The 27,777-nt window shown below is 41.6% G+C and overlaps 1 protein-coding gene across 3 annotated transcripts in view; it reads left to right on the top strand.

Moving 5' to 3' along the window:
- Positions 1 to 27,777, top strand: part of LOC132806698 (probable E3 ubiquitin-protein ligase HERC1) — a 343,050-nt gene that overhangs the window by 260,843 nt on the left and 54,430 nt on the right. For all 3 annotated transcript variants that reach the window (XM_060821274.1, XM_060821268.1, XM_060821283.1), the window contains 8 exons: positions 1,885 to 2,155; positions 3,110 to 3,323; positions 5,551 to 5,810; positions 9,875 to 10,002; positions 12,082 to 12,209; positions 15,445 to 15,651; positions 17,215 to 17,345; positions 26,069 to 26,268. In XM_060821274.1, the coding sequence (XP_060677257.1) occupies positions 1,885 to 2,155; positions 3,110 to 3,323; positions 5,551 to 5,810; positions 9,875 to 10,002; positions 12,082 to 12,209; positions 15,445 to 15,651; positions 17,215 to 17,345; positions 26,069 to 26,268 (1,539 nt within the window). The remainder of the gene's footprint in view (positions 1 to 1,884; positions 2,156 to 3,109; positions 3,324 to 5,550; positions 5,811 to 9,874; positions 10,003 to 12,081; positions 12,210 to 15,444; positions 15,652 to 17,214; positions 17,346 to 26,068; positions 26,269 to 27,777) is intronic.

The following is a 27,777-nucleotide window of genomic DNA, read 5'->3' as shown; positions in this document are numbered from 1 at the left end:
ATGTGACTGCCTCCTGAAACACAGCAACCAAGTAACTCTCTCCCTCCTGGTTGGTGTGTTGCAGTGTTTGAAGCTCAGACAACAGCACATCAATTCTGAGCTAGAGTTCCTCAAGCAACCAACACTTGCTACAGATATGGTTACTATGAACTACAATGAGGTCCATGTGTTCCTACATTATGCAACTACAGCACATTGTCTGGCCTGGCATCTCTATTTTAATTAATTAATTCTAAATTTGTTCTTTTTTTAATGTCATACTGGTCTTTTAGTTTGTAGCCTGTAAATATTTCCCCTATTTACCCTCTATCCAAACGTAGCCAATAATACATCGTCAAATTTGTAGTTGTTATCAAGCAGTGAACTTTGGTTTAGCTGTGATGTCACTCTTTTGTGTTGGGCTTCAATTTATCCTGCTTTAAAAAAAAAGACCTTACAATTTATAAGCCAAAAAAAAAGCAAATATCACCTTTTCCCCTCTGCACTGAATTCCCAAGTTGCTTCTGAATTCTCAAGTTGCTTCCAAATTCCCCAAACGACATACTCAGGTTGTGTATCAAGTGGATTGATCTCTCTTCCTGACCGTGCAAAGCTTACTGATGGTGCTCTTTCAACAGCCCCTTTCTTCAATAGAACTCAGGTGAGCTGAGATAACTCATACTAGTTTATCCCATTTTAAACACAAACATGGCACACATTCGTCCACACATAAGACAGATAAGACATACAATTCTGCAGAAATATCACAGCTGAAATTTAGGCAGCATAACACTGGCAAAGCGGAACAAATTCTGTAGATCAGGAATCAAATCACAAGGGAGAATGGAAGTGAATTGGTCACTTCTTTTTCTTTTAGCATCATACTATGTTATTGTCGTTAATGCTCAATTTGGTAGTTAGTTGGATTTGGGTATTTATTTGAGTTAGACATTCTTTTCAGAGTCTTTGTGCGTGTTTGTTTTTCACTTAGAGGTGAGAAAGAGAGGGAGACCTAGTCTTACTTGCAGGCTTTCTGAAGGTCTGAGTTCAGCTGCCCCTTCAATCTACAACTTAAAAATTCAAAGGCTATTCTGAGGCAGCTTTTCAACTCAAAGGTACTTAATGCCAACATGGCTCTCAAAGGTATAAAATTCAGCTTCTCCATACTTTTGACCTTTGAAATTAAATCTTGTTTCATTCTCTGTAAGATAGCAGTGTCCAAACTTTGGTTTTTCCCAGTTTATAGTCCAAAAGAAAGTGCAACATTTTCACTAAAGGAGCCATGGTGAGTTGTTACAGTGCATCAGTTGTAAGTTTTGTAGATGGTACACAATATGGGAGCCAGTCAAGCAGCTTGCTTTGCCCTAATTGGTATCAAGCATCTTGAATGTTGCAAGATACCTGGCCTCCAACCTTTACTGGCTTAATGCTGCTTGCCCAATTTGGGGTTCTGATTGAAAGTGACCTCTTCTCCTGCCCCCAGCTACTAGGGGCCAATCGTGGGGAACCCAGTGACGACAGTGCCACTGGATAGCAAAAGAAGGTGGTAAACTGCTTCTCGAGATACTTGTAACACACTTTAAGGAAAGTCTTAAGATTCTGTAAATTTGTAACGTTTTACTGGAGCACCTGTGATGAATGTAGCTATTATTGCACTTAGTATAAGCAAAAACAACTATGATAGCAATGTAGTTTTGGAGAAAAGCAAATTATTTAAAACCATATTGAAGCATAACCCCAAATCTCTGCAAGTAGGAAATTATAGGGATTTAGTTCAGTTTTGACATATATTCCTTGCATAAAAATGAAGTGCTTTAGTTTATTTTGAAACATAGTTTGGAAATAAAATGTTCCTCTAAGCATATGTTAATTTTCTTCTGTCTCTTTCAAATTATACAATTATAGTGGTTCCATGTGCAGCCAGACAAGTGGCCTGGAAGCTCTTGGATTAACTGACATCCGTGTCTTGGTTCGGTTAATGTGTCTCGCTGCTGCAGGAAGAGCTCAGCTGGCAAATAATGGAATTGAATGTTTATATTCAAATAACCAACTTAGACCTTCAAAAGGAACAATTTGGAATACCAACTCTTGCCTGACATATATGAGTTCAGCAATTGGCTGTCTAGTGGCTAACAGCCCTACTGCTTATAGGGTGTTAGTTGATGTTTGCACTCAGGTATGAGGAATAAAACATTTGTGATATAAATTGAAAGTACTGAAAACATTTAGTGGATCAGGCAGCAACTAGTTTCATGCTGATGACTTCTAGAGTTCTGATTTACAAAATCATTGATTTAAAATGTTAATCCTACATTTCTGCATGTTGAGTGGTTGGTGTTTTCAGTTTTATTGCAGATTGTCAGTATCAGCATGATTTTGCTTTTTTAAATATTCATAGGATGTTTAATAGTACCAAAACAGACATTCAGCCCATTATGTCCAAGCTGGGTCTTGGCATGAACTACTCACCTAGGCTCTGCCTTTTCCCAGAGCCCTGCAAATAATTTATTTTCAGTTACCCAATTTTCTTTTGAAGGCCTTCATGGATATTGTCTCCACCACATTCAGAGCCAAAACGTTCCAGATCTTAACCACGCACTGCAGAATAATGTTTTCCTTCTGTTGTAGCTTCTTTTGCCAACTACCTTGTACACTAGTTCCACCAGTAGAAATTGTAATTTCCATATCGACTCTCACTAGACTCCTCATAATTATGAACATCTATATCAAATCACCTCTTGATCTTCTCTAGTCTATTGACATAACTAAAATTCCTTATCTCTGGAACTACTCTCGTGAATACTTTATATAAACTATATGCCTTCAAATTCTAAAGTATAAATCTTAAAGTACAATAGTTTCATATTTTATTGCATTATATACAAGATATAATTTAAGATATTTGATTGTGTGACATTTTTAATTGGGATCCGTAGCAAGTTGGTACTGCAGATCTATTCATTTACTTTGTCTGAAGTAACAAGTATAATATTCTCTGAAGAATTGTTTAAAGCGTCAATATAGCAATATGCTGTATATATAATATGGCATCTTTGAGAAGAAAACAGTAACTGATCCAGGGTATACTTAAACTGAGTTTAAATAGCTCCATGTTACTTTTTTCCCCAAGGATTTGATTGCTGCTGCAACAGGGCTGCATGTAGGTATGATCCGTGACTCGCAGCAGAAGAACAGAGTGCTTCACCTTTTCCATAGACCAGTAAAAGACAACAGACTTTCTAGCTCTCCCAACTTCCTGGTAACTCAAACCTTAGTTGAGCTGCTCACTGAAAAAGGTTTCCGCCATCATTCCAGTCGTGATAAAGAAGAGACCGAACACAAGGGTAGGAATATTTATGTGATCAATCACTTTGCTGATTTGTAAAGAAATTTTAACCTGTGTTTTACAATTACATTCATCAGCTGAATGCTGTTAGGAAAGAGGCTGTAAATTTGATATGTTATCTAAATGATCAAGCATGTGTTTATTGAGATGGAGTATGAAATTGAGAAGTCTTGCTCCAACTGTACAATGTATTGGTGAGAATACATCTAAGAGACTGTGTATGGTTCTAGTCTCCTAAAGAAAATACGCTCAAGAGGAAGTTCACTAAATTGATTTGTGTTGTTATATAATGAAGTTTGAGCAGGTTAGACCAATACTGTTTGGAGCTGAAAATGTGTTGCTGGTTAAAGCACAGCAGGTTAGGCAGCATCCAAGGAACAGGAAATTCGACGTTTTGGGCATAAGCCCTTCATCAGGAATGAGGAGAATGTGCCAAGCAGGCTAAGATAAAAGGTAGGGAGGAGGGACTTGGGGGAGGGGCGATGGAGATGTGATAGGTGGAAGGAGGTCAAGGTGAGGGTGATAGGCCGGAGTGGGGTGGGGGCGGAGGGGTCAGGAAGAAGATTGCAGGTTAGGAGGGCGGTGCTGAGTTGAGGGAACCGACTGAGACAAGGTGGGGGGAGGGGAAATGAGGAAACTGGAGAAATCTGAGTTCATTCCTTGTGGTTGGAGGGTTCCCAGGCGGAAGATGAGGCGCTCCTCCTCCAGCCGTCGTGTTGTTATGTTCTGCCGGTGGAGGAGTCCAAGGACCTGCATGTCCTCGGTGGAGTGGGAGGGAGAGTTAAAGTGTTGAGCCACGGGGTGGTTGGGTTGATTGGTCCTGGCGTCCCAGAGGTGTTCTCTGAAGCGTTCTCTGGAGGGCATCATCGATCACCGCACAGCCCAGATGGCCTTCCTCTAAAAGGACTGCAGATTCCCCCCAGACGTGATCGATGATGCCCTCCACCGCATCTCCTCCACTTCCCGCTCCTCCGCCCTTGAGCCCCACTCCTCCAACCGCCACCAAGACAGAACCCCACTGGTTCTCACCTACCACCCCACCAACCTCCGTATACAACGTATCATCAGCCCTCATTTCCGCCACCTCCAAACGGACCCCACCACCAGGGATATATTTCCCTCCCCTCCCCTATCAGCGTTCCGCAAAGACCACTCCCTTCGTGACTCCCTCGTCAGGTCCACACCCCCCACCAACCCAACCTCCACTCCCGGCACCTTCCCCTGCAACCGCAGGAAATGTAAAACTTGCGCCCACACCTCCTCCCTCACTTCCCTCCAAGGCCCCAAGGGATCCTTCCATATCCGCCACAAGTTCACCTGTACCTTCCACACACATCATCTATTGCATCCGCTGCACCCGATGTGGCCTCCTCTATATTGGGGAGACGGGCCGCTTACTTGCGGAACGCTTCAGAGAACACCTCTGGGACGCCCGGACCAATCAACCCAACCACCCCGTGGCTCAACGCTTTAACTCTCCCTCCCACTCCACCGAGGACATGCAGGTCCTTGGACTCCTCCACCGGCAGAACATAACAACACGACGGCTGGAGGAGGAGCGCCTCATCTTCCGCCTGGGAACTCTCCAACCACAAGGAATGAACTCAGATTTCTCCAGTTTCCTCATTTCCCCTCCCCCCACCTTGTCTCAGTCGGTTCCCTCAACTCAGCACCGCCCTCCTAACCTGCAATCTTCTTCCTGACCCCTCCGCCCCCACCCCACTCCGGCCTATCACCCTCACCTTGACCTCCTTCCACCTATCACATCTCCATCGCCCCTCCCCCAAGTCCCTCCTCCCTACCTTTTATCTTAGCCTGCTTGGCACACTCTCCTCATTCCTGATGAAGGGCTTATGCCCGAAATGTCGAATTTCCTGTTCCTTGGATGCTGCCTAACCTGCTGTGCTTTAACCAGCAACACATTTTCAGCTGTGATCTCCAGCATCTGCAGACCTCATTTTTTACCCCAATACTGTTTGGAATTTAGATTGAGAGTTATCTCCTTGAAGCATATTAAGGCTATGAGGGAGCCTGCATGAGTAAATGCTGAGAGGATGTTTCTCCTTTCAGTATCTGATGGTGCAGTGCATGCTGATGTCCTGGCAGAAGAATGTTTCATGCATGGTCGTGGCTATGCTGGGAAAGAAGAGTAGAATACATAAATGTAAACTGAGATTCAGAAAATCACTGAAGGATTCAAACAATTTTCACATTTTCTTTTCCAGATGCTGCTGCAACGACTACTACTACTACTCCCTATTATTCGTCATCACATGTTGGACCCTTAGAACTGGCCAATGCACTTGCAGCATGTTGTTTATCAGGGAGACTGAGTTCTGGACATCGTCAGTGGGCTGCACAGCATCTTGTACAGGCCTTGTCAGTGTCAGAAAGGAGCAATCAGTTCAGACCTCAAACGTATGCAGATTTAGCGGGGGATCTCCGGAAATGTCCAACTGTCAAACTGGAAGCACACGAGAATCGGGTACAATCCGTTTATCAATTTTGAAACATCTCAAAGTGGTCTCTAAAACAGATGTTAATAAGTCTATGTAAAATTATGAAGTTGCATATCAAAAATATAGAAGCTAATCAGGGTTTCATAGTAAGGGTAAAAATTATTTATGGCCAGGGCAAACTAATGGAACACAGGACTGCCCCTAAATAGGAGAATGTTTGATGAGAAGTCAACATATATTTCCATAAGGGGAAATGTTAAGGGTATGAGGTGAAACATAAAAAGAAGATATATTAATGATGGAATTATAATGATAATACTTCACATCCTCCTGCTGGATACAGTGCCCAGCATTAGGCACAAATGAAGTTGAACCAGTTTATCAATGGTCATCATAACCTCCTTGCTCTTATAGTCCATTTCACTGTTTATAGTGTCTAGAATCCCATTCACCTTTTTTAAACTTCTTCAACTTGTCCTGTCACCACCATCAATTTCTTTTTATTATTTCACGGGATATGGTCATTGCTGGCAAGGCCACCCTATTGCTAATTGCCCAGAGGTCAGTTAATTGTCAACTGTGGGTCGAGGTAGACGTGGAGGCAAGACCAGCTAAGGACGTACGTTTCCTTCTGTAAAGGACATTAGTGAGCCAGATGTTTCATTTTCTGACAAATGACAATTGTTTCATGATCATCGTTAGACTCTTAATTCCAGACTTTTATTGGACAAATTCCACCATCTGCCATGGCAGGATTTGAATCCGGGTGTCTAGTACATTATCTGGGTGACTGGATTAATAGTCTAGTGATAATTCCACAAGATCATTGCTTCCACCACTGGACACATCTTGCGAGTATGAGTACTTGCCCATAATGCCAACACTGTTTCTCACCAATTTCCTATCCATGTTAGTAATTAGCCTTTTAGGTCCATGGGCTTCCACCTTAGCTGATAATCTCTCTGTGGGACTTTACAAAAGCCTGAATGAACAAATTACCTTCATTGTCACATGTACTGAAATGTGAAGAGTGAAAAGTTTACACGTCACCACTTAGTGCCATCCTAGTACAACGTACCTAGGTATGACAGGACAAGTTGAAGAAGTTTAAAAAAGATTAATGGGATTCTAGACACTATAAACAGTGGAATGGACTACAAGAGCAAGGAGATTATGATGACCATTGATAAAACTGGTTCAGCTTCATTTGTGCCTAATGCTGGGCACTGCATCCAGCAGGAGGATGTGGAGATTTATCATTATAATTCCCAGATTTGAGGGACTTAGCTACTTGGATTAGAGAATTTGGAGTTTGTTTTGCATGGAACACCAAAGTGAGAGGAGAAATGATAAATTACATTCAAAATCAGAAAGGATCTAAACATAGAGAAACTGTTCTTGTTAGCAGAAGGTCAAAAACTTTGAGACCTCGCTAAGGTAAATAACCAACAGCATTACAAAGCCTGTAATTTTTAAAAATTTATTCACAGGATGAGGATGTCACTGGCTAGGCCAGTATTTATTGCCCATCCCATCCAGAGAGCAGTTAAGAGTCAACCACATTGCTGTAGGTCCAGAGCTGCATATAGGCTAGACCGAATACTGATAGCAGTTTCCTTCCCTAAAGGGCATTTGTGAACCAAATGGATTTTCCCAACAATTAGCAATGGACTCGTGGTTGTCATTAGACTCTTAATTCATGATTTTTATTGAACTCAAATTCTACTATTTGTTGCAGCAGGATTTGAACTTGGGTTCCCCGAACGTTATCTGAGTCTCTAAATTAACAGTCCAGTGATAATACCACGAGACTGTTGCCGCCCCTAAACCGATAACAAGTTCTGAGGGAAAAACGATTTAGAAAAATAAAGAAATAAAAAGTTTAGGTAAGCAGTACTTCCAACCCAGTCCTCGCTGGTACCTAGCCTGAAGTCCACACCAGGCCTTGCCTCTAGTATGCAGCAGGCTTCACCTCGAGGCCTGGAGATCACTCTGGATTCACCTCCAGGCCAGAGGTCCATGCTGGAGCCATGTCAGGCTGAAAGACTGCCAAAAGACCACCACTCCAAGAGACAGCTACCTTAGGCCGGAGTACCACCCCACCAGGAGAGAGGACTCTAAACCAGACTGAAACACCACTGGGCCAAAAGACCGCCATGCCAAGCCAGGAGACTGCCCCGTCAGGCCAAGAGTACACCTCACTGTGTCCACACCTCGGCTAGGAGTTCAGGATATCTCCAAGAAGGAAAGAAACAAAAGCACAAAATAGAGAAAAAGTTGGGTGGGGGGAATCAAAGGAAACAGATGAGCTCTGGCTGAAGGAAACTAACCTGGAAGTCCATATAAACAACATCCACTAACTTATCTCTTGTCCACACCTCTGTCAGCTTGTCAAAAAAACTGATGTTTATCAGGCATGACCTGCCCTTTATGGCACCATGCTGATTCTACCTGATTAACTGAATTTTTTTTTTGAGCAAATCATTTACCCTATCCTTGATTATAGACTGTATCAATTTCCCCACCACACATGTTAGGTTAGCTCATCTGTAATTGCATGGCTTCCCTCTGTCACCCTTCTTAAAGGGTATCAGCAATTTTCCAATTAAGAGATACAATTCCTGAATCCAATTTACTCTAAAAGGTTACGGTTAAGGCATTGCAGTGTGCTGTCCTATCTCCTTTAACACTCATGGACTGACCATATGGGTGTTCTGTCATTAGAAAGGAGGAGAGAGACATGACTGGTGGGTCACTACACCTTGGTGAGAGGAGAGATTGTCAAAGAGAATCCGTTGTGGTAACCTCAGTGTGGCAATTGAACCCACACTGTTGACATCACTCTGCACTACAAACCAGCTGTCCAGTCTGCTGACCTAAGATGTTATGATCCATTTCGGGCGATGAAGTCGTTTTTTTTTTCTTGTCCCACTGCTCCATAAGTCTCAACAAAGTTAAAATTTTAAAAAATAGAAATCAATATTACCAATTTTATTTAAATCTTCATGTCAGGCTATATATAGCTCATTTTCAGAAACAATTCAGCCATGTTCCTTAAGTAACAACTAAAAAACTAGTTAATTGCAAATCAAGCTTGCGCAAGATGTAATGATTAACAAAGCATTTTAAACTTTACAAATGTACACAGCTATGCTTCTTGAAAAATAACATGGACATATCCTGCAGAAATAAAAACTGCAGTGCACAATGTTAAAAGTACTCTGGCCATGTAATAGTTAAATTCAAAACAAAACTCAAATGATCCTGAATATTGATCTGCAGTCAAAACTACTTTCCACAGAAGCTGTTGGCACCACGTTCTCTTCTCTGAACAGTTTTCAGCTAACTGAGTTCTCTGATGACTGTGGTGTGTACATTCTGAATTCTCCTTAAGCAGAATCAGATATACGCACTCAGGACTTGTATTGGTCTGAATGTTAACTGCCATTTTTTAAGCCAAGTCTGGATGTTGTCCAGTGAGTTTCATGGGGTTTATGTACCTTTATGCACTATGTTCCCAAAGTCTTCCCCATAGGATCCCTGAATACAACGCTTAAAAGTTAGCTGAATTTAGAAGTTTTTGTAAAAGTCGTATCCCAAGCACCTACCTCTGTAGCTATTTTTTTCAAAAATCTGGTCCTGGGAAATTTCCCTATTTTAGTCCCTAAAGTTTCTTATTCTTAACTTACCCTTTATTTCTGTTATGCAACTTGTTACCTTCAAATGTGAGGGTAGACACGAAATGTTTGTTTTATATCTCTACCACTTCCTCATTCTCCATAAAAAGATTTTGCCAATCCATCCGTCTAAGAAACCAGTGTGTACTTCCCTTTTTATGTTGTTTAAAGTTTCTTGCAGTCATATACTCTTGGCTATTTTGCTGTATTCTTTTCATAATCTTTTTGATATTCCTTTGCTGGTTTCCAAATCATCCCTAATCTCAAACTTAATAATATTCTTTGCAATATTATAGCCGCCTTTTTAAAAAAAGTAATATCCTCAGTAAGGCATGAACGGATGATGATAATGTTTATGTTCTGAGTGTGGTGGAAGGTATCCAATCTTTTGTCTGTTTTGATTTCAATTACAGGTTGCAAGTTCTTCTTGGTCAGTTGCAAAGTCTTTGCTGGCCACGAGTGCCCTGGATGGAACTATTCGCCTTTGGACTTTAACAAAAAACACAGTTGCTTTAAAGCAAACCATTTGCTTTAAAATTTGGTATGTTTACATGGCTTTTGCAAACGTATCGTCTTGATCCCCATGTTAAGTTCTTTTTTTTTCTGAGATCCTTACACACTTGATGCAACTGCAACACACCAACTTGTGTGAACAACAACCAAATGTTATTAAGCAGAGTACAGTGCAAACATTTTGGAGGTAACTTTAACACACACTTCATGGGGCTTATGGGGTCATGGCAAAACATGCTCTGAACAAAGGAAACAGTCCTTCCTTTATACAAAACCTTTCCATCAGTTATGTTAGTAATGCTCACAAGACAACCCCCAGTCACTCCCTCACAGTCACATTCCACTCAAGACACAGTGCAGTGACTACATCATCTCAAAAAATAGTGTCATGTAAATTATCCCTTAATGGCCAGATCTGTTGTGAATTATATATTTTTTTGTAACTAGGAGGGAGTAGTCAAATTCCAACTGCAATGCTCCTATTGATTTCTGCATAGAGAATGCAAATGTAAATAGTAGGAAATGATAATGTAAATGGCTCTGAATGAGAAGGAAATGGCCATGTAAATTGCTCTGAATAATAGGAGATGATAATGTAATTTCTTACAATCTATCTGTAAGTCAGAGACAGCCCACCCTAGCCTTGAGACATCCAATTTCCTGCAGGTCAGCAGAGCAAGTTCACTCTTTAATATCACACTCTGGTGCATACTGCAAAATGGGCAGCAAAGAAAACTTTTTTTCAGCATTAACAGATTCATAAATGTCCAGCTAGTCAGGATATTCTCACTGGGTGTTTATGATGCACATATTCATGCTCAATTATCAATAAATCCACTTGTACCCAAAATTGAGCCTCCTTCCTTAAATCCTGACAATAGACAATAGGTGCAGGAGTAGGCCGTTCAGCCCTTTGAGCCTCATCTGCATCTGTGTGTGCTTCTCCTTGATCCACAGCTAATGGGTCAAATAAGACTTCCAGCAATATTAGGCATGAACAGTATCGGAGGGAGATTCTGAGGGGGAAAGAGGGCATTAAAACATGGCACTCAGAGAGTAAAATGATGGGTTACTGCCATTTGTCTGTTATTCTCTTCAGTGGTCTCAATGTTACGATAAGAAGTAATTGATCTGACACATTAACTGTATCCTTCCTCATTGATGTTACAATTGATGTTGCTGGAAGCTTCTGAGATTTTTTTGTTAGTTTAGATTTCTAGCATCTGAATGTAAGTCTGTTCTGTTGATACTGGTTGAAAAATGATTTTGGCCAGGACTCCAGAATTGTCTTGCTATTCTTAAAATCCTTTATGTCTTAGCAAACATGACCTCAGTATAATCTTTAATCTGAAAGACAACCCCTGAGACAGAAGAGTACTCCCTTAGTACTGAACTGAAGTATAAACTTAAATTATGCTCTAGAGTCGTGGAGTGGTATTTGATACATGGCAAGAGTGATTGAACCAAGCTGGTACATTGATGCGAATTCAAATAATAGGTAGGTTTGGATCCAGTGGAATATAATAATAATAACCTGGAACATGACTCCACCCCACTTATTTCCAGTTTTAACTCAGTCAAGGTAGATGTTGGGCAGGCATCCGACTTACTTACCGGAGACAGACAACTGGTAATTTAAGTATTCTAATGATAACATACGCCTCAGATATAATTTCCTTTTTAAATCTCACTTGGGCATTGGGTTTTCCAGGATTTGGGAAATATGGCAGCAAGTGGGAGATGGGGATATCTGGATCCTGTAAGTGAGTCACTTCTCTGCTAGATTAAGCTTCCCTGCTTTACCCTTCCCCCTCACCGACTGAGACACCACCTGATGCTTCTAATGTAATCTGCTCTTTTTCCAATATCACTATGTGCCTCAGCTCCTCTTCCAGCTCTCTTCATCTCCATTTGCTTGAAAAAACGTTTTAATGTTCAGTTCGCAGAAATAGGGGAAGCTGATGCTCAGAATATCCTTCACTTCTCCCCATAATTATTAGGGGGAGTGTAGTTATGTCTATATATTGAGCAGGTAACCAACAATGCGATATTGGTAATAATAGTGAAATTTCCTTTCCTTTCTTCACGCTTCACATAATTCTCCCAGTGAAGACTCTGATAAGAGGCCGAGTATACCTACAGGTGACATCAGTTTGTCTCCTGTTCACTGGAGTGCAAGTGGTGGATTCTTGGCTGCTTCGCAAGACAAAATAGTCAACATCTATCTAGTGGATGGTAAGAAATTAATAATAAACAGAACCCATTGCATACACTGCCTTCTGCTTTTGGAACAATGCATTATGATGATGATCATTACTGTGTCAAAAGGCTAAATTAATGACATAGTATTAGCAAATGTTCATTGCTCAGTAACAGCCCTTCAACAAATTTGAGCTGGTATATGTCTCTTCCATCTTTCTTTAACCCTATCAACACAACTTTCTATTGCTTTCTCCTGTGTATGCTTAGCTTTCCTGTAAATGTATCTCTGGTAATTGACTTGACAAGTCCTTGAAGCAAGTACTTTGCTTTGTAACCATTCTCTAGGTAAAGAGGTTTTTCCTGAATTCGTAATTGGATTTTCATGGACCTTAGTTCTGCACCAATACTTACGAACAGTCATAATCTTAAAGACTTTAAAGATGTGATCTTAAATCAAGTCGCTCCTCAGCCTTCTGTTCAGTAGAGAAAGAGACTGTGCTTCTCAATTCTGATATTTTTTCTAATAAAACCTTTTTTGCATTTCCTCCAGTGTACCTTTCCTTTTCCTTATAGAGCCTAGAACTGTTCACAATATTCCAAATATGATCTAACTGTGATTAGAACATAACATAGAACAGTACAGCACAGGAACAGGCCCTTCAGCCCACGATGTGCTGACCATTGATCCTTATGTATGCACCCTCAGACTTCTGTGACCATATGCATGTCCAGCAGTCTCTTAAAAGTTCCCAATTACCTTGCTTCCACAACTGCTGCTGGCAACGCATTCCATGTTCTCACAACTCTGTGTAAAGAACCCGCCTCTGACATCCGCTCCATACTTTCCTCCAACCAGCTTAAAACTATGACCCCTCATGTTAGCCATTTCTGTCCTGGGAAATAGCCTCTGACTTTCGATTCTATCTATGCCTCTCATTATCTTGTTTACCTCAATTAGGTCCCCTCTCCTCCTTTTCTCCAATGAAAAAAGTCCGAGCTCAGTCAACCTCTCTTCATAAGATAAGCTCTCCAGTCCAGGCAGCTTCCTGGTAAACCTCCTCTGAACCCTCTCCAAAGCATCCACACCTTTCCTATAATAGGGCGACCAGAACTGGACGCAGTATTCCAAGTGCGGTCTAACCAAAGTTTCATAGAGCTGCAACAAGATCTCATGACTCTTAAACTCAATCCCCCTGTTAATGAAAGCCAAAACACCATATGTTTTCTTAACAACCCTGTCCACTTGGGTGGCCATTTTAAGGGATCTATGTAACTGCACACCAAGATCCCTCTGTTCCTCCACACTGCCAAGAATCCTATCCTTAATCCTGTACTCAGCTTTCAAATTCGACCTTCCAAAATGCATCACCTCGCATTTATCCAGGTTGAACTCCATCTGCCACCTCTCAGCCCACCTCTGCATCCTGTCAATGTCCCGCTGCAGCCTACAACAGCCCTCTATACTATCAATGACACCTCCAATCTTTGTCTCGTCTGCAAACTTGCTGACCCATCCTTCAATCCCCTAATTCCTAATTTCCACCCATACTGACTTGGGTAGGCAGATCTTCCTCGACAATGGAAGCTCCTGTAGCTCCACCCTCTCCTCCCTGACCTAACACTTCCATCCCCTCCCCCACTTACCCATTGTACTCTATGCTACTTTCTCCCCACCCACCCTCCTCTAGCTTATCTCTCCATGCTTCAGGCTCACTGCCTTTATTCCTGATGAAGGGTTTTTGCCCGAAATGTCGATTTCGCTGCACTTTGGATGCTGCCTGAACTGCTGTGCTCTTCTAGCACCACTAATCCAGACCCTCTCTGATTAGTAGTGCTACACCCCCTTGTTTAGTTAGAGTAACTGTGTCTGCAAGCATATACTATGCCAGTGTCTCATTCTGAATGGTAATATTATCATCTTTTGCCAAGGTGATAGTTATTAATATAGAACTGTATCGTAGGCAGAATATTGATTTTGTTGAGAGATGCCTTCCAGATTATACTTATTCACTTCTATTTGCATTCTCAGTAAATCTGTTTTGTTTCGAATGCTACATGCATTCACTTAGAGTACTTGGTTTTATCCTTTTTCTCTCTTTGTAAATTTTAGTCTTGTCTTTTGGTTGACTCTTAAATAAATACTAGGTGAAAGTGAAGACTGCAGATGCTGGAGATTAGAGATCAGGGTGAAGGGCTTTTGCCCGAAATGTCACTTTTCCTGCGCCTCGGATGCTGCCTGCTCTGCTGTGCTTTTCCAGCACCACACTCTTTTAAAAAATGGAAAGAATAGACAGTATTTATTTGACTATTTCCCATATTAACACATTAATACTCTGACCTTGACACCTGTTTGATTTACCACATCTTCCTAAATTTGATCCTTTGCCCCAACTGTTCAAACTGTTTAACTGTTTTTCAAAATCTCTTTCCTTCCCTCATTCTGTAATTGGCAAGAATACTGGCCCCAACATGGTTCAGATGGAGGCAGTCCCATCTGGACAGATCCCACTTTCTCCAGTACTGAAGATAGTGCTTCATGAGACACAAGCCATTTCTCCCACACCAGTTTTTGAGTCACACCTTCATCTCTCGAGTCTGATTTGCTCTATACTAATTTACGTGTATCTCGAGTAATGCAGAGATAATGACCTTAAAGTTCTGCTTCTAAATATGATACCTAGCCCCTCTCACTGACTACGCAGAACCACCACCTTTGATTATATGCCAGTCTTTTCCTAACTTCCAATTTTGAAGAAGGGTCACTGAACCTGAAACATTGACTGTCCTCTCTCCACAGGTGTTGCCAAACCTGTTGAGTTTCTCTGATTCTGCATTTGCACCACTCTTGATTGATACCTACATGCCCATGACAAGCAGGTCCTCCTCCTCCCACTGTGGGATCTTCAGCAGCCATGAGCAGATGTCCCAAACCCAGGTGCCCAGCAATAACACAGCTACCTAGACTCGTGTTTGCTGCAGAGAATGGTGTCAGTCCCCTTCACTATACTGTCCTTTACTACAACTATATTCCTTTTTAAGGACCTCTTTCATCCCAAGTGGCTTCATGTACCATAGTGTTATGGTTAGCTCATTGATCTTGCAGCACTCAATCTCATCAAGACAGGCTAGAAGTATCGCAAACTATTAGACATTTTCAAAGGTTGAGATTCCTGCAGTGGTCCTCTCTGGGTCCCTTTGTCCTCTGTCTGCCTATTCTGTATTTTATATTGCTTTCTTTAAGTTGACAAATGTTTTGTTTCTTCCAAAGGGAATCAAATCCATGTGAAGATTCAGCCTTCCTGGGTAACTGCTATAACCTGGGCAGATGTTCAAACACCACTTGTGAGCAAAAGCAATGACAAACAAGCGGAGTTTCTGTTAGTGGGTCGACTGGATGGATCAATTGGCTGCATTGAAGTTACAGAAGTATCCGTTTCTGACACAATTGAGCTAGTGCATTGTCAGAGGAAAGATGGTATGTTCAAACAATAGCAACTTCCATTGACAGTGCTCAGCAGGGAAGTAATACACTTATACTTCAATAAAATCCTGCTCATTGTTTGCAGTGACAAAAGATTTGCAATTATCATCGAGTATTTTCTGATCCTGTTTTGTTTGTCAGGCATTGCATGACCTTAGTTTGCCCTTCCCACAAGGTTTACTTTTCAATTGAAACCCATCCTATCCTTTTTTAGAGGAAATTTATCCTCAATTTTACAGTACATGGATACTACCAATGTAACAGTGAAGAAAGAGCGGTGAGGTGGCAAAATTGGTATGGAAAGAAATAGTTAATGCAGACACTTAAAAACCTGACAGCCATCAAAATAGCAATGTCAGTTGGTGTGGATAGGATGCACTCTTGTTTAATAAAGAAAATGACAATGAACATTTTGAAAGCTCTGATCGTGGTTTCCCAATCCTCGTTTGTGATAAAGATGGTTTCAAAGTCCTAGAGGCCTGTAATTGTTCCACCTTGGTTTGAAAGGGGACAAAATTGAGATTAGCAATTGGAATCCTTCTGGGAGATTTTTATTGCATTCCAGAGGCAGCAAGGTCAGTAAACAGATAATACAGATCCAGGTGATAGACAAAGGTAGGCAGAGCTAACAAGTAATTTTAACACCACTATTTGCTGTGATCTAGAATACACAATCTGCAACGTTTGTGGAATCAGATTCATTAGCAGCTTCCTAAATGGGATTGGGTAAAGGGGGGAAAGAAAAGCAGGGCTGTGGAGAAGAGCAGGGAAATAAGTTTAATTTGACAGCTGTACCAAAGGGCTAATGGGCTAAATGGCCTTCGTCTGTCGAGTATCATTGTAATGGTCTTGAACTCTGTAATTAGTAACAGTAATCTGTAAACTGACATTCAGCATCTCTCTTGCACTGCTTATTTTTAAAAGTCTCTAGTTTTTCTGCTTCTGTGATCTGTGTAGCAGTCAGCTAAGTGCAAGTATCACACATCATGCGTGATGAAGGGTTTATGTCCGAAATGTCGATTCTCCTATTCCTCAGATGCTGTCTGACCTGTGCTTTTCCTGAGTTTATATTTGTCTTAGCAATATAAGTCTGCATATTTTCCGAATGGAACTAAAATAGAGTGGTGTAACTTTAGCAACAGTAACTAACTGTATTAAATCCTAACTGCATTGACTTACACTCCAAAAAGCAGGGGATATTTAATTGTCTCACATTTTCAGTGCCATGCTAAGTAAACATTTTAAACATGGTATTAGATGTTCAGTACATCTGATGAAACAAAGATTGTCGCTTTTCCTCTAGGAACTGTAAAATCAAGTATCCGTTCCAATGATGTTGAATTGATTTTTCAATTGTTTATGTAAAACTGAGTATAAAACGATGCCCATACCTAAGTATTTGCAAAGCTGCTCCCAAGCCTATGTAACATTGCACAGAATCAGTTTTGTCACTAAATAAATATCAAGCTTTATGGAGTTTTAAGTTGTCCAGGTATATTATATGCATTGTGCTTTTTGCGGTTGTAATCCACAATAAATGTCTTAATTATTATTCAGTTGCTGTTCAATGCATTGCCTGGTACAGTGAAGACAAACCAATTGCGGTTGGGTACTCCGATGGAAAAATACTACTTACAGCAAGAGAGCCACATAATTCAGAAGAACCTGTGATACTTAATTCATTTCAGGTAAGCCGTACTTTCCTCAAAGCCATTCACACAAGAACACTATAGAAAGGTTGGGAAGTCATTTCAACATTTCACTTTGACCTCATGGTCAGCAGTGCCCAGACTTTTGTTTTAAGTAAACAGTATCTTTATTTTCCCTTTCACCCTGCTTCTCAATGCTCCCCTCTGAATCCACCCCTTGCTCAATGTGAGCTCCCTCCCCAATTCATCAAGAAATGCTGCACCGCTAGAGCATCCATCTCTTCTCTCCACTTCATGACTCTCACTCATACCCATCACCAGGCTCATTACTCCACGAAGTCATGTAACCCCCCCCAAAATCCTGGATTCTGTCTACTGCCCCACTCAACCCTATGCTCCAACCAGAAACCTCTTTCCCCACCTTCCCTATTTCAGATGCCCATCCCCTTACTGCCTCTCTTCCACCCATCCTACCATGCTACATTGCTCCCCCACCATGGCCTCTCCAAGATTGTTGAGTACTCTGCAATCATTCATCCCTACAGAGAAGATGTTTCTAGCAGTAGGAGAGACTAGGACCTGAGGACACAGCCTCAGTGAAACCACAACTCTTTGGAACTAAGATGAGGAGGAATTTCTTCAGTCAAAGAGTGGTAAATCTATGGAAATCATTGCTGCAGAAGACTCTGGAAGCCAAGTCATTGAGTGCATTTAAGCCAGAGTTCTGTTCTTGATTGGTAAAGATATCAAAGGTTATGGGGAAAAGGCAGGAGAATGAGGTTGATAATCCTCATTCCTGATGAAGGGCTTATGCCCGAAACGTCGAATTTCCTGTTCCTTGGATGCTGCCTGACCTGCTGCGCTTTAACCAGCAACACATTTTCAGCTGAGGAACATACCAGCCATGATTGAGTGGTGGAGCAGTTTCTATATCTTATTATCTTACCATCCAGGGAGCTTTGGATATATTTGCCTTATCTGTCTCTTTCATGTGCCTGATGTATCATCTTTTAAGTTAGCCCATTGTTCAGCTATCATTTTTCCTGCCAACCTTAGACTCTAATTTATTCAGCCCAGCTCAGTTCTTGCCCTATTGAAATTGAATTTTTCCCAGTTATATATTCTTACTCTTGATTGTCCAACATCCTTGTCCACAGCCAAGGTACATCTTATCATACAATAATCACTGTCCTCTACTTACACTCGATCCATCTGCATTCCCAAGCACCTGATCTACCTGTGCCACCTTTTTGATTTGAACTGGACAAAATAAAGCTGAGAAAATTTCCCTCAACACACTTCATGAACCTCTGCCCCTCTCTATCTGTTAAGACTTATACTCGCTGAAACTATATTTAGATAATGAAAATACTCTATTATAAGTGCTCCAAAATTTCCCCACCTCTGAAATTTCCTTGAAATTTAGAGATATCCTACACACTCCTTTTGTAAATAATGCAACTGCTCCCCCATTCTTTCCTTTCCTGTATTTTCTGATACTTCATATCTGTGAGTATTTATTACAGATTTTTTTTAAAAAATACTTTTTTGTCGGATGTGTGTGTTGCTGGCTGGCCAGCCAACATTTATTGCCTGTCCTTAGTTTAGTTTAGATTACTTAGTGTGGAAACAGGCCCTTCGGCCCAACAAGTCCACACCAACCTGCCAAAGCGCAACCCACCCAGACCCATTCCCCTAAATTTACCCCTGCCGCTAACACTGCAGACAATTTAACATGGTTAATTCACCTAACCTGCACATTTTTGGACTGTGGGAGGAAATCGGAGCACCCACGCAGACACTGGGAGAATGGACAAACTCCACACAGTCAGGCACCTGAGGTGGGAATTGAACTCGGGTCTCTGGCGCTGTGAGGCAGCAGTGCAAGCCACTGTGCCACCCACTTGAGAAGGTGGTGTTGAGCTGCTTCTTGAACTGCTACACTCTACCTTCTGTGGGTTCACCCACAATGCCAATAGGCAGGGAATTCCAGAACTTTGACCCATGTACTGTGAAGGAATGGCAATGTATTTTCAAGTCAGGGTGGCGAGTGGCTTGGAGGGGAAGTTGAGGTGATGGTGTTCCCATATACCTGCTGCCCTTGTCTTTCTAGATGGAATTGGTCATGGGTTTGGAAGGTGTTGTCTGAGGATCTTTGGTGAATTTCTGCAGTGTATCTTGTAGATAATACAGACTACTGCTACTGAGCGTCGGTGGTGGAGGGAGTGGATGTTTGTGGTTGTAGTGCCAGTCAGGCTATCTGTTTTGTCCTCAATGGTGCCAGGCTTCTTGTGTTGTTGGAGCTGCACCCATCTAGAGAAGTGGGGAGTATTCAATTACACTCCTGACTTGTGCCTTGTAGATAATGGACAGGCTTTGGGGAATCAGGTGAGTTACTCACCATAGTATTCCTAGCCTTTCACCTGCTCTTGTAGCCACTGTGTTACTTGCCAGTTGTCAGCCCAAGGCTGGATATTGTCCAGATCTTTTTGCATTTGAACATGGAGTACATCAATATCTGAGGAGTCACAAATGGTGCTGAATATCATGCAATCATTTAACGAGCATCCCTACTTCTGACCTTTATCATGGCCTGAAGGTCATGGATGAACCAGCGAAGATAGTTGAGCCTACGACACTACCCTGAAGAACTCCTGCAGAGATGTCCTGAAGCTGAGATGACTGACCTCCAACAACCATGACTGTCATCATTCATGCCAGGTTTGACTCGACTCGTGGAGAGTTTGCTCTCTGGTAGCCATTGATTTCAGTTTTGCTGGGCCTGCTTGATACCACACTCTGTTGAATGCAGCTTTGATGTCAAGGGCTGTCACACTTGCCTCTGGAATTCAACCTTTGAACCAAGACTGTAATGAGATCAGGAGCTGAGTGGCCCTAGCAGAACTGGGCAATTTTTCATGGAGTAACTCAAATTGGCTGAAGACCTGTAATACTGGATGGATCATCTACTTGGCACTTCTGGCTGAAGATTCTTGCAAATGCTTCGGCCTTATCTTTTGCACTGTTGTGCTGGGCTCTTCCGTCATTGAAATTGGGGATATTTGTGGAGCCTCCTCCTCCAGTGAGATGTTTAAAAATCCACTGCCATTCATGACCGGATGTGGCAGGATTGCAGAACTGATCTGTTGGTTGTAGGATCACTTAGTTCTGTCTGTCACTTGCTGTGTATGCTGTTTGGTGGCTTCACCAAGTTGATACCTCATTTTTCTGGTGCTGCTGCTGGAATGCCCTACTGCACTCTCCATTGAACCAGGGTTGATCGCTTGGCTTTGATGGTAATGGTTGAGTGGGGGAGTATGCTGGGCCATGAGGTTACAGATCGTACTGGAGTATAATTCTGCTGCTGTTGATGTCACACACTACTTCGTGGATGCCCAGTCTTGAGTTGTCAGTCCTGCTCAAAGTCTGTCCCATTTTGCATGGGGATAATGCCACTCAACACGATGGAGGTTATTCTCAATGTGAAGGTGGAACTTTGTCTCCACAAGGACTATGCTGTGGTTGCTCTCACAGATCCTGACGTGGCCAGATGCATCTGCAGCTGGCAGTTTGGTAATGTTATGGATCAGATCTAAGCACCTCAAAATATATTAAAGGAGATGGTCTAGACTCCAGCCTATTCTTATTTTTAAAGATGCAATTCGATTGGTCAAACTCTCAGGCTTGAAGCAAAACACACTTGGCATTTTAACTATATTGTAAAAATAAACATGAAGAATTGAAAGAAGAATTGAACTTTGTTGGAAAACGTAACAGAATATTAGATTATTTCACTACTAAACACTAACTGTTCCAATATAGTAACATCCTAAAAACACACCCTTGGAAAAGGCAAATTAAGTAAAATAGATTGTCTCACGTGCAATTCTAGCAGCAGGAAGAGAACCCAAGCAACCCTCCACCTTGGCATCATGGTAGCCCACAAACCCACCAACACACTAAATGAACTAAAGCAGCTAATGAACTTGAAAGACCCTATACAGACAACAAGCGAAACTAATGTCATTTACAAAATACCATGTAAGGACTGTAACAAACACTACATTGGACAAACAGGCAGAAAACTAGCCACCAGGATACATGAACATCAACTAGCCACAAAATGACATGACCCTCTCTCACTTAGTATCCTTACAAACAGATAAGAAAGGACACCACTTCGACTGGGACAATACATCCATCCTAGGACAAGCCAAACAGAGAGACACAAGAATTCCTAGAAACATGGCATTCCAACCAGAATTCTATCAACAAACACATTGACTTGGACCTGATTTACCACCCCCTGAGAAAAAGAACAGGAAATGACATCACCAACCCAAAGAAACCCAAACATATAAATAGAAAACAGGAATCATCAGCAGTGCTTCGTCCGGAGGCTCACTAAGGTTTTACCTAGTATGTGATGAAACGTCTGAAAATGAACCTTCCAGCTCAGCGAACAAACCCACATCCAGAACCTCAACCTGAGCTACAAAGCTTCTCAAAACTCGCTAACCTTACTACTACTTTGTAATGAGCACAATCAATTGGATAGTTTAATACTGAACAGTTCTGTTTCAGAAAGATTTACATTTGTTTTATCATATCACAAAGCATATCACATTGTGAATTCTTGAAGGGCAGTTAGCGTTAGAGACAAATGTGCAACCATTCAGCTGTGATCTCACCAGTCCATGGAAAGCATGTTAATCTTAATGGCATTTTCTGCAGAGGTGCATATTTTTCACTAAATAACATTTGTTAACTAACTTGTGTCTTTTATCTTATGCCAATTTATATTTTGTGTAATCTTGAAGTTAATGCTTTCCTTGGACATTGTGACTTCAAGTTCAATGGACCATTGATGATTCTGTTTTGTGTGAATCTGAATCGCATGTGGTGCTACACAAATGCAGAGGGTATTGTTAGTGTGTAACTGCATCACATAATGCAGGAGTTAGTGAGAATGAAAAAAGAGCTCCTGAAGCCCAAACTATAGAACATAGAAAAATACAGCACAGTACAGGCCCTTCGGCCCTTGATGTTGCGCCGACCGAAGCCTACCTAACCTACACTAGCCCAATAACCTCCATATGCTTATCCAATGCCCGCTTGAATGCCCTGCCAGTATCAGTGGTGGACTCTCCCTCTTTATGATCATTTCATGAACTCACAACCCGCTGAGTAAAGAATCTACCCCTAACATCTGTCCTATACCATCCTCCCCTTAATTTAAAGCTGTGACCCCCTAGTAACAGCTGACTCCATTAGTGGAAAAAGGTTCTCATGGTCAACCCTATCTAAATCCCTAATCATCTTGTACACCTCTATCAAATCTCCCCTAAACCTTCTTTTCTCCAATGAGAACAGCCCCAAGTGCCTCAGCCTTTCCTCATACGATCTTCCTACCATGCCAGGCAACATCCTGGTAAACCTCCTCTGCACCCGTTCCAGTGCCTCCACATCCTTCCTATAGTATGGTGACCAAAACTGCACACAATACTCCAGATAAGGCCGCACCAGAGTCTTATACAACTGCAACATGACCTCAGGACTCCGGAACTCAATTCCTCTACCAATAAAGCCCAGTACGCCATATGCCTTCTTCACAGCACTATTTACCTGGGTGGCAACTTTCAGAGATCTGTGTACATGGACACCAAGATCCCTCTGCTCATCCACACTACCAAGTAGCCTACCATTAGCCCGGTAATCCACCTTCTTGTTACTCCTACCAAAGTGAATGACTTCACACTTAGCTACATTGAATTCCATTTGCCACCTTTCTGCCCAGCTCTGCAACTTATCTATATCCCGCTGTAACCTGCCACATCCTCCTTCGCTGTCCACAACTCCACCGACTTGCGTACCATCCGCAAACTTGCTCACCCAGCCTTCAAGCCCCTCCTCCAGGTCATTTATAAAAATGACAAACAGCAATGGTCCCAAAACAGATCCTTGTGGAACACCGCTAGTAACTGCACTCAAAGATGAACCTTTACCATCAACTACTACCCTCTGTCTCCTTCCAGCCAGCCAATTCCTAATCCAAACCTCTAATGCACCCTCAATGCTATAGCCCCTGTGAATTTAAAAAGTAGCCCTCCAAAAAATCTCAAATGAGGTGACGGAGAGGGGGTGTGGGGGGGGGGGTGGGGGGGAATAATAAATATGTTGACTTCAATTACCTAGAATACCTGCAACTGATGCATGATTTTTAAAAATATTTCCTGCATACCATTTGCTTCTGTAATTAGACTTATGCTTCCTGCCTGAGTGATTTAATTATTTTCATTCTTTAATTGCTTATTAAAACTCTTAGTATTTCATAAAATCATACAGCACAGGAACAGGCCGTTCTGCCCGTTTATATCTAAGACGACCAACAATCACAAAGCTGCACTAATCCCATTTACCTGCACTTGTTCCATGCCTACCACACCTTATCATTTTAAGTGCACAGCTGGCCGCTTCTTAAATGTTGCGAAACTACCTGCCTCCACCACCCTCTCAGGCAGGTAATTAATATTTCTGCATCCTTTGGGTTAAAAAAAATCTCAGATCTCCTCTAACCCACTCACACCTCATCTTAAACTTATACCCTCAGGTCTTAGACACATCCAGCATGCAAAGAAGATTCTCATGATCTACTCTGTCTAAAGCTGTGGTAATTTTATATAACTCAGTCAGACCTTCCTCTGCTCAAAGGAAAACAAACCCAGCCTACGCAGTCTCTCCTCATAACTGAGACTTTTCATTCCAAGCAACAGCCTGGTGAATCTCCCCTACACCCTGTCTGGTGCAGTCATACCCTTCCTATAGCATGGCGACCAAAAATTTACAATTCAATTTGTGGCATAACCAATGTTTTATAAAGATATAACAAGACTTCCTTGACCCAACTAATGAAGGCAACCATCCCATACATAACCTTCACCACTCTCTCTGCCTTTGCTAACACCTTCACGGGCCTATAAACTTGTACACCAAGGTCCCTTTGTTCCTTAGTACTGCCTAGGGACTTGTCACTCATTGTGTATATCCTTCTCTTTTGGAGGAACATGCTGGCTCTGAATTCTCACTCTACTATGTTTAAAAGATTCTCACTTTCCAAATATAGACTTGCCTGCCAGTAACTGGTCCCCAGTCCAATGTTTGTCAGATCCTGTCGCATAATATAGAAATTGGTCTTCCCCCGGCTTGGTCATTTTATCACTATCCTTTTCCCTTCTCATAATGACTTAAGTGTTTTGGTCGCCATCCCTAAAACAACCTGATAGAAACTTTATAACATAATGAGAGGGTTAGATAGAGTTAGTGGTAGCTGTCTTTTCCATAGGATGGGGGGTTTCAAAATCAGAGGGTACATTTTTAGAGTGAGAGGAGAGAGACTTAAAAAAGATAGAAGAGGCAATTTTCTTTTTACATAGGGTGGTTTGCGTGTGGACGGAACTTCCTAAGAAATTGGTGGATGTAGGTACAATTACACCATTTAAAAGACATTTGTATGCATGACTTGGAAAGGTTTAGATGGATTTGGGCCAGAAGGAGGCAGGTGGGACTAGTTTAGTTTGAGATGATGCTCACTATGGACTGGTTAGACTGAAGGGTCTTTTTCCGTGCTGTATGATTCTATGGTCACCCACTGAAACTTCACACACGTGACGGGCTTCATTCCCTAAGATTAGGTCGAACACTAACCCCTCTCTACTAGCTAAGTACTTGAACAAAAAGCTCTCCTGGATTTTTTGAACAATTCCACCCCATCTAATCATTTCATACTAAGGCACTCCCAATTAATGTTAGCAATATTGAAATCCTCCACAACTATAACCCTGTTTCTCACTCACTTTTCTGTGATTTGCCTCCATATATACTCCTGTGTCTCTTTCTACCTGATGGGAAGCCTGTAGTATAATCCTTATTTACTTCTCATGCTATCTGCTTATGTTGTTTAATTCCTTTTCATCTCCCTAAGCATTATTTCCTTTATTTCTCCTGATATTAGGTGTTATTTTGCTATGTGTGTCACCTGTTATTTTGTTCAGAACATTGTATATTTTGTTCACCCTCTTACTGATTCATAGAAATTAATCTATTTTTCTATGTTGTACTCCTAGATTTCCCATTACTATTCTGTTATCCTGTTTGCTCATTCTAACCAGTTAAATTGAAGTTTCTTTGAACTACCCTGTCCAGTAAACCCTTATTGTTGCATGTACATCAATGCTGTCGTCTCATTAAATTCAGTTATGCTGTAGCCAGTTGTTCTTCTTTTTCTCAGTTATTTGACCCAATACATTTCGCAGAATGAAATCCAGAAAGATCTCTTTCCATGTTGGCATTAAAAACATGAAAACAGAAATGGTGTATTTGTGGAATGGAGCATCTGCAGAAGTACATAATGGAAAATTTAAGTTTGATAGAGGCAGTTTTTAAGTATTTAAATGTGCACCTATGACACCAAGGCATACTGTGCTGGAAAATGGGATTAGAATAGTTAGGTGCTTTTGTTTTGACTGACGCTGATTCAGTAAGCTGAAGGGCCTTTTACTGTGCTGTAGACTCGATGACCCTAATTGGGTAAATGTTTGAGGAAATAGAGTTCTGTGAGATGAGAGATTTTAAGATCTGTTTTAAAAAAAACTGTAGTGTTATCAGATTCTTTGGTTTCATGAGATTCTGGTGTAATGTTACATTTAGCACCAAATTCTTGTTACTCAGTTTACTATCTTTTAAATATTCTCATTTTCATCAAGGAAAGTGTAACTTGCCTAAAATGGGACCCAACTGGACACCTGCTGCTTGCTGTTGCCAGAGAAGAGATGGTGAAAATCTGGGGGAGAATAGGCAATGCCTGGCTCGCAGTCCAAACTCTGTTTCACACAGCATTGGTTAATACTTCAGCTTGGTGCCCACTTCCAGGGAAAGGTCAGGATCCAAGACTAATGCTTGCAGTGTAAGTTTTAAAAGAAACAAAAATGTATTTGTCTGATGTCATTTTGTTTTAAAACCAAAAGTTAAAATGCACCTTTAAAAAAGCCATGGATTGGATTTTGCCTTCCCTGTCATTAGATTTGAAGGCTGGAGTCAAGTAAAATCGAACAGGTGACCTTCTCACTTCCCACATCTGTCTGATGTTTTTTATTCATCCATGGGATGTAGCCATAAATGACTAAGCTTGCATTCATTTTACATCACTAATGTGCTTGAGAATGTGGTGGCGAGCAGTTTTTTTGAACCACTGTGATCCATGGTGGGCAGGTGCAGGCATAGAGCTATTAGAGATAGAGTCCAGGATTTTCAGCCATCAACAGTGAAAGAGTGACAATATAGTTCCTAGTCAGGATGGTCTGTGGCTTGGAAGAGAACTAACAGGTGGATGTGGGGGAAGCCCAGAAACATGACTGAAGGGACTCTTGTTCAGCAAGGAAAGCTAGATCCCCCTTTGTTAGACTCCTTTAACGCAGCTCCTTGAACCTGTTTTATTTTTTGTCCCACTCACCTTGCTGAAATGCCTGTCCTTGGACTTGCCTTGGGTGCCTTGGCAAGGTGAGACTGCCTGTAGTCTCAGCAATGGCCACTGCTCATACTGACACTGTATAGAATACAGAGCTGTCACCAGCCAATTGACTGGCAGCTCTGTAAGACAAGACTTCTAACTAAGGGGCAGAAAACACACCTTAAGGAACGCTTCTCCTGAATGCTACTTCAGAGTGCAATAGGAAACCACTGGAATTATGCATGGGCTCCCATGACTACCAAGAATAGAGGGGCAGGATCTCAATCCCACAGATACAACATTTGTCATATTGGATTTATAGGTCAGAAGACTCTCACGGACCTTTCATGTGGTCACAGTTTGAAAATTAATCGTGTAAATAATTAGTGTTCTCCAGGGATCTGTGCTGGGAGCTCAGCTTTTCACCATAGATATTTGTGACTTGGATGAATGAACAGAGAGTAGTATGATCAACTTTGCAGGGTGCACTGCAGTTGGGAACATTGTACATCATGTAGTTCAAAATAGCAAGTTTCTAAGAAGCATAAGCAAACTAAGTTTCAAAGCTAAAGATCTACTTTAGATCTAAGGAAGACATGAGAACATTTTCTTAATTGATGGAGACAAGAGGCATGAGGAAGAACAAAAGGAATTTAGGTGACCGTGTACAAAATCACAAAGTACAAAATTATCAGAAGAAATCAAAGGTCTGATAGATTATTAACCTTCATCTCAAGAGGAGTAGGAAATTAATCTCAACCTGCTCTGCCATTCAGTATGATCATGGCTGATCTCTCATTAGTGAAAAGAGTGTGTTGCTGGAAAAGAACAGCAGGTCAGGCAGCATCCAAGGAGCAGGAAAATCATCGGTTCTCCTCCTCCTCAAATGCTGCCTGACCTGCTGTGCTTTTCCAGCAATATACTCTCGACTCTGATCTCCAGCATCTGCAGGCCTCACATTCTCCT

The sequence above is a fragment of the Hemiscyllium ocellatum genome, chromosome 1 (genome assembly GCF_020745735.1).
Source record: "Hemiscyllium ocellatum isolate sHemOce1 chromosome 1, sHemOce1.pat.X.cur, whole genome shotgun sequence".
Classification (NCBI taxonomy): Eukaryota; Metazoa; Chordata; class Chondrichthyes; order Orectolobiformes; family Hemiscylliidae; genus Hemiscyllium; species Hemiscyllium ocellatum.
Note: the sequence above shows the minus strand (reverse complement) of the source record. Positions and strands in the feature narration are given on the sequence as shown.